This window comes from Rhamphochromis sp. 'chilingali' (genome assembly GCF_963969265.1).
Source record: "Rhamphochromis sp. 'chilingali' genome assembly, chromosome: 9".
In the NCBI taxonomy this organism is placed as follows: domain Eukaryota; kingdom Metazoa; phylum Chordata; class Actinopteri; order Cichliformes; family Cichlidae; genus Rhamphochromis; species Rhamphochromis sp. 'chilingali'.
The window spans coordinates 20,644,210-20,651,442 of record NC_137936.1 but is presented as its reverse complement, the minus strand read 5'-3'; the positions used below and the strand labels follow the sequence as shown (position 1 = coordinate 20,651,442).

The window sequence follows — 7,233 nt, the reverse complement described above, 5'->3', positions numbered from 1 at the left end:
AAGCGAGGCTGCCATATTGCGCCATCGGCCCCTCTGGTTATCATCAGAGGGGTTATCTGGTTATCATCTGGTTAATCCGTAAGGCCAGCAATGTTGTGGGGATGGAGCTGGACTCCCTCAAGGTGGTGTCGGAGAGGCGGATGCTGTCCAAGATAAAGACAATGTTGGATAACACCTCCCACCCACTCCATGACATGTTGGTCAGTCACAGGAGCTCGTTCAGTGAGAGACTGAGATTACCGAAAAGCACCACTGAACGACACAGGAAATCTTTCCTGCCTGTGGCCATCTCCCTGTACAACGCATCCACTTAACACACTGTTTGCTGCTACAGCTACACATGTTTCTTTTCCAAATATTTATTTATAAGTGACTTATGTATGTATGTATGTATATATATGTATATATTGTACTATTCTTAGTTAGCGTATTGTCTGTCTTGTCTTAATGTTGGTTTAAAATGGAGCACTGTAACAAAAAATAATTTCCCCCAGGGATCAATAAAGTATTCTGATTCTGATTCTGATTCTGATCAGTAGGCGGTAGGGTAAAGTGTCTTGCCCAAGGACACAACGACCAGGACCTCAACTGAGGTTCCTGAGTGTGTAGGAATAGAGAAGGATCAGCTTTATTTCAGATTTGAGGGATAAACTTTATATTTCACAGTTTGTGATGATAAATTTCTCTTTCTGATTACATGACCTGCCCTCAGATTTAGGCATCAGCACCACCCGGTGACAACAGACAAATCATCACATATCTTCACTCTTTGTAATAAAGTTAACTGATGAAAACAGTACAAAGGTTAAAGTACTGTTGAAGTACACCGACAGGTTCTTTTGATGGTAGAGATCAAGCGGAGACAAGAACTTCATTTCACACTCTTTATTTTCCAAGCATTTAGGGAACAGATATATCTGGAGACCAAACAGCTAAGTGCTCTCCATGGGCAAGGTCTGGCTAGACATTGCCCATGTATAGGTTCGTGGGAGCTGACCTCTGTGACACAACTCCTAGTACTTCTCACTACCGTCCTCCAGAAAGTGATATTAGGCCCCATTATGTCAAACTGAGTGATTTATGACCCCCCTCATAAAAATGACCCCAGTAAGTAATAAAAATATGATATTCATAAAATTATGACATTCATGAAATTATGATATTCATCAAATTATGGTAGTTCATAACTCATTAATTTTTTCCAAAAAAATAAATTATTTTACTATTAAAAAAATTTTATATCAAAAAATAGCATTCTTTAATTTTAAGCCATTAAAAAGTTTTTACTTTTTTTATGCTTAAAAACGCGCACCCCAAACCTGTGTGTCCATGCGTGCCCGCGCGCGCCAGTGTCTGGGCCCGTGTGTGTGTGTGTGTGTGTGTGTGTGTGTGTGTGTGTGTGTGTGTGTGTGTGTGTGTGTGTGTGTGTGTGTGTGTGAAAATGTCTTAAACCAGAGTAAAAGTGCTTAGTTAAACTTGTGCTTTTGTAACGTTCAGTATGGCGGGAGATACAGGTTGCATGCCTCGTTGGAAAACTTTATTTCAATTTATTTGCATTTGTTTAATCCGAACAAGGAGATTTAGAATCAAAGTCTGAGTCGTAAAAAACTCTTGTGATCCCCAAAAAACTATACCCCAAGCATAAGCGCACCACGGCTCCCAGCAAAAACCTCTTGAAAAACCCTCCGTTTTTCTCCAAAAAACGCACAACAACAAAAAACCCCTAGAATAACTCGATAAGCACTCCCACTCTATTCCCAAAACCCTTAAAAAATCCTTAGTCTTTTTTCTCAAATTCAGCGCACCGCGGCTCCCACCCAAACCTTAGCAAGCAGGAAACCTCCTGAAAAAACCATCCGGCTTCTCCTGAACTCACCACTCCTAAACCCTTAGTCATTTTTTCTTCAAACGATCCCTCTTCCTCACATCCAGCGCACAGAGAAAAGCGTCTGTCCTACTAAATATATAATACTTAAATATATAACTTGACTACATATAATGTAATAGTAGTAATATACCTGCACTTTTTTTGCACCCCCCCCCCCCCCCCCCCCCCCACACACACACACACACACACTTCAGTTCAGGGGTCATATGAGTTCACAAGTGTTTAATAGCGTTTTATTTAATGAAACCATTATGTGTTTTAATTAAACTCTTTTTAAAGGATTGTATAGGTCTCAGAGCTCTGTTATTTTGACATAGATGATTTAATTTAACTTGTTTAGGGGTATTTTAACTAGTTTGGAGCATTTTGATTTTTCTTTAGTGCTCTGAAACACACAGAGGCTAATAGTTTCAAACAGTGTGCCACAAATAACAGGTATCCCTTTAGAAATAAACAGTGATACTTCTAAAAACCTTGTATTCCCACACAGCATTTAATTTAACTAGTTTAGGAAGATTTCACTTTTCTAATAGTTTCACAGGCTAATAGTTTTTAAACAGAATACCACAAACAACATGTATCCCTTTAGAAATAAACTGTGATACTTTTAAAAGCACATAGTCACACATAGTCACACTAGCACTGTATCAACCCCCAACGTTCCTTTAATGCAACTAGCCCTATAATTATCTACTAGTCACAAACACACTGCAACAGTAAGACTTGTTGATTACACATAGATGATTTAACTACTTTAGGAGCATTTTACTTTTTCTTTAGCGCTCCGAAAAGACACAGAGGCTAATAGTTTTAAATAGAGCACCACAAACAACACGTATTCCTTTAGAAATAAACTTTTCTTGTGTTACTTCTAAAAACTACAGATTCTTAACTCTGCAACAGTTAGACTCGATGATTACACATAGGGGGTTACAGTTAGGCCCCCAACAGTCAGCAAAAGAAGTCATAAAACAATAAAAGAGGCTCCCTTATCAAGAGCATCCCAGCACTCTCACATCCCAACTGTAGTTTCCACCATGTTTCTTTACAAACAGTTCCATTATCTTATCTTATCATGTCAGAGGTCAACTGAAACCATGTTCAACCCCGGGGGGGTAATGACACATCCTAGGGACCTCTATAGTTTCACCACATTTTCTTACACCCCACACCTTTATCTCTACAGGCAGACAATTACACTTCCTACTGACTAACCGAACCACCATAGGCTTTCCTCCTTTCTTCTTTACATCCTACTCTTTTAATCTTATCTCATGTCAGAGGGATCAACTGAAACTAGCCCCACCTATATAAAAACATCCTAACCAGACACCCTGTATTTTTCCTCACTACTTCATATTGGCACTAGCGAGCACAGCACTTTGTTCATCAGCACGGTCAACAAAACTAACAGCGTTCTTTTTTTAACATGGACTTCATATCTGGTAAGTAAAACAAAACTATTATTGTATTTTTAAATTTATACCGCAGTATATCATAGTGTGTTCAATCTGTTTTCTTTTCTAAAACAAAAGCCTGATTTTTAGGAGCTCGGCACAACGGGACAGCATACATTTCACATACACAAGGTTCGTGTTTCTTCTTCTTCTTTTTTTAAAAAAAAAAAACAGTCACCCGCTCACACAAAACAGTTTATGTCTCGTTGTTTAGAACCAATCATACCTGTTTTCTCATATAGTAACATTTAAAATGTATATTTCTCTCTCTTTTTACAGGATCACAGGCCTATATAGGTCAAACTACACCTCTAAAAAACACAAGGTAAATACAGTGTTACACATGTTTTAAATATAAGTGTGTTTTGTTTAAACCGTGTATTAACTGTGCTTATACCCCCGGCACAGGGTCAATAAGTTGACCACAAAAACCCACAGAAGCGGATGCAATAAGACCAAGCCTTACGTTAGGTATGTATACAAGTCTCTGTATACATATACATGACAACCAATTTAAAGGGAAAAAAAAGGTTTAAATATTTACAAATGTTCTAATACATCAGATCTGAGACAGAGTACCCAGCGTGTCAAGAACCGGGGCCATCTGGAATAACACAGAACAAAGTGTGAGTATAGTCATAAATAAATCAAAAGAGCCAAACATATCCTGTTTTTGAAATGATACACTATATATATATACTGTATAACACACCCAGCACGCCCCTGCGTGCGGTTTATCCTTCAAGCTCGGGTCCTCTACCAGAGGCCTGGGAGCTTGAGGGTCCTGCGCAGTATCTTAGCTGTTCCCAGCTAAGATACTGCGCAGGACAGAGTTCTCCGATGTTGTTCCCGGGATCTGCTGGAGCCACTCGCCTAGCTTGGGAGTCACCGCACCTAGTGCTTCGATTACCACGGGGACCACCGTTACCTTCACCCTCCACATCCTCTCGAGCTCTTCTCTGAGCCCTTGGTATTTCTCCAGCTTCTCGTGTTCCTTCTTCCTGATATTGCTGTCATGCGGAACCGCTACATCGATCACTACGGCCGTCTTCTTCTGTTTGTCTACCACCACTATGTCCGGTTGGTTAGCCACCACCATTTTGTCCGTCTGTATCTGGAAGTCCCACAGGATCTTAGCTCGGTCATTCTCCTCCACCCTTGGGGGCATCTCCCATTTTGACCTCGGGACTTCCAGATTATACTCGGCACAGATGTTCCTGTACACTATGCCGGCCACTTGGTTATGGCGTTCCATGTATGCCTTGCCTGCTAGCATCTTGCACCCTGCTGTTATGTGCTGGATTGTCTCTGGAGCATCTTTACACAGCCTGCACCTGGGGTCTTGCCTGGTGTGATAGACCCCAGCCTCTATGGATCTTGTACTCAGTGCTTGTTCTTGTGCTGCCATGATTAGTGCCTCTGTGCTGTCTTTCAGTCCGGCTTTGTCCAGCCACTGGTAGGATTTCTGGATATCAGCCACCTCCTCTATCTGCCGGTGGTACATACCGTGCAGGGGCCTGTCCTTCTATGATGGTTCCTCGTCTCCCTCCTCTTTCTTGGGTTTCTGCTGCCTGAGGTATTCACTGAGCACTCGGTCAGTTGGGGCCATCTTCCCAATGTATTCTTGGATGTTCGTTGTCTCATCCTGGACTGTGGTGCTGACACTCACCAGTCCCCGGCCCCCTTCCTTCCGCTTAGCATACAGCCTCAGGGTGCTGGACTTGGGGTGAAACCCTCCATGCATGATAAGGAGCTTTCTTGTCTTTATGTCAGTGGCTTCTATCTACTCCTTTGGCCAGCCTATTACCCCAGCAGGGTACCTGATCACGGGCAGGGCGTACGTGTTGATGGCCCGGATCTTGTTCTTACCGTTCAGCTGACTCCTCAGGACTTGCCTGACCCTCTGCAGGTACTTGGTGGTTGCAGCCTTTCTAGCGGCCTCTTCATGGTTCCCATTCGCCTGCGGGATCCCCAGGTACTTTTAACTGTACTCTATGTCTGCAATGTTGCCTTCTGGTAGTTCAATCCCTTCAGTTCTGACTACCTTCCCTCTCTTTGTTACCATCCGACTACACTTCTCCAGTCCGAACGACATTCCAATGTCATTGCTGTATAGCCTGGTAGTGTGGATCAGTGAATTGATGTCTCGTTCACTCTTGGCATACAGCTTCATGTCATCCATGTATATATATATATATATATATATATATATATATATATATATATATATATATATATATATATATATATATATATATATATATATATATATATATACATATATATATAAAATGTTTTTAACACACGTATATTTCCACAGCAATCACACAACCCCTTCCCACTATGGACCCCATGAAGACCCCTTGATGCTTTTAGAATATTTACGCGATGCTGTACTCCCAGAACAACAACAACAAGAAAAACCACAACCTTTGTGCAACAACGGAGACTCGGAACCCCATTCTTCATCGCCGAACCATGCATAACCGTGAGTGAGTGTCTGCCTAATGATTTCAGTGATGTTTTTGAGTACAGTCTATCAGATTTCAATATAGTTGATATACCCACCACACCAGATTGTCTCAGAAACAATTGTCCTCTCTTTCTCTCTTCCTTCTCTCCAGATTGAGTAGTGTGGGCTTGCGGGCCTCATTGCTGCTACCAGTGAGTAGGTTGGTCCTGTAGGCCGCAGAAGTGTTTATTTTATTTTATTTGGGGTTTTTTTCTCTGTCTTGTTTGTTTCTTCTTCCGTCTCCTTAGTCACATTGCTGCCTTCTTATATATGTTCCCTGCTTGTAATGAAACATGCTGGTCGTTATTCTCTTCGTCCGCATGGTTACTTGTTGCTTTCTGTTCCATTTGCCCGAACTGAACTTGGTAAAAGAGCTTTTGTCCATTTAGCACCCTTGGCTTGGAACAAACTGCAGAAGGAATGGAAAATGACTGAATTCATTTCATTAAGTGCTTTTAAATCTAAACTACGAATCCTTGAGGCCAAGTCCATAACATGCAACTGTTTCAATTAGATTGATTGTCATTTTAACTGACTTTTTTATTTTTATTTGAATTTTATTGAATTTTATTTTATTTTATTTGTATTCTTTCACTTATTGTTGCATGTGTGTTGTTGCTGCCTGTGTGTGAGTAATTTCTGTAACTGTGAGACACCTGCTGCTGCCTATCTTGGCCAGGTCTCCCTTGAAAAAGAGGTTTTTAATCTCAATGGGATCTTCCTGGTTAAATAAAGGGTAATAAATAATAAATAAATAAAATAAATAAGGCCAGGTCTCTGATAGAGCGGTGTTGCCATCTTTTTGTGTTGAAACTGTTTATAATAAACACTTATTATTTACCATACTGCTGTGTCATATCTTCCTTTTTCTATTAAGGATTTAAGCAGTGATTCAAACTCCTTTAGTGGAAAATGCTGGAGAATCCTGCAGTCAAGCTATAAACAACCTGATGGATGGATGGATAATTTCAGTTCACTAGCCAATCGGGCTTTGGGCAACAGTGTTTTAGAGAGTTAGCAGCTGGTCGTGTTTTTATGTAAACACAGACACAATACACAATGATGAATTAAGCACTTGCTTATACCTTACTAAAACTGTTCCTTAATAATGCTTAATACTGTGACATTAGTATACAATGCTGTCCAGAGGGCCGAAACAAAAAAAAAAACAAATCAGGAGGAGGCTCAGTAGCAATAGAAGTTCAGCCATAATAAACTTGATGATTTGAATATACAAAGCAAACTAAAAGTCCTTTGACTTTCACTTACATTAGATTTAATTTTCAGAACTCAATTCCCAGAGAGCCAGAAGTAAACACCAAGTGGCCACAATAAAACAAACATTAGACCTTTGCTGTGACAGACTCTTTGAAAAC

At 40.6% G+C, this 7,233-nt stretch overlaps 1 protein-coding gene across 3 annotated transcripts; it reads left to right on the top strand.

The window, feature by feature from the left end:
- Positions 1-2,084: 2,084 nt before the first annotated feature.
- LOC308402831 (uncharacterized protein) lies at positions 2,085-6,702 on the top strand. Of its 3 annotated transcripts, none has more exons than XM_080891929.1 (7): positions 2,085-3,333; positions 3,436-3,477; positions 3,625-3,670; positions 3,754-3,816; positions 3,909-3,971; positions 5,666-5,833; positions 5,970-6,702. In XM_080891929.1, the coding sequence occupies exons 1-6, from the start codon at positions 3,318-3,320 to the stop codon at positions 5,829-5,831; spliced, it is 396 nt and encodes a 131-aa protein (XP_080748055.1). In that variant the 5' UTR covers positions 2,085-3,317; the 3' UTR covers positions 5,832-5,833; positions 5,970-6,702. The 3 variants fall into 3 exon arrangements, 2 of the variants coding, with proteins under 2 accessions (XP_080748055.1, XP_080748054.1); XM_080891928.1 differs by having other exon boundaries at positions 2,086-3,333; positions 5,666-5,837; XR_013972813.1 differs by having other exon boundaries at positions 2,088-3,333; positions 3,424-3,477; positions 5,666-5,837.
- Positions 6,703-7,233: the final 531 nt, after the last annotated feature.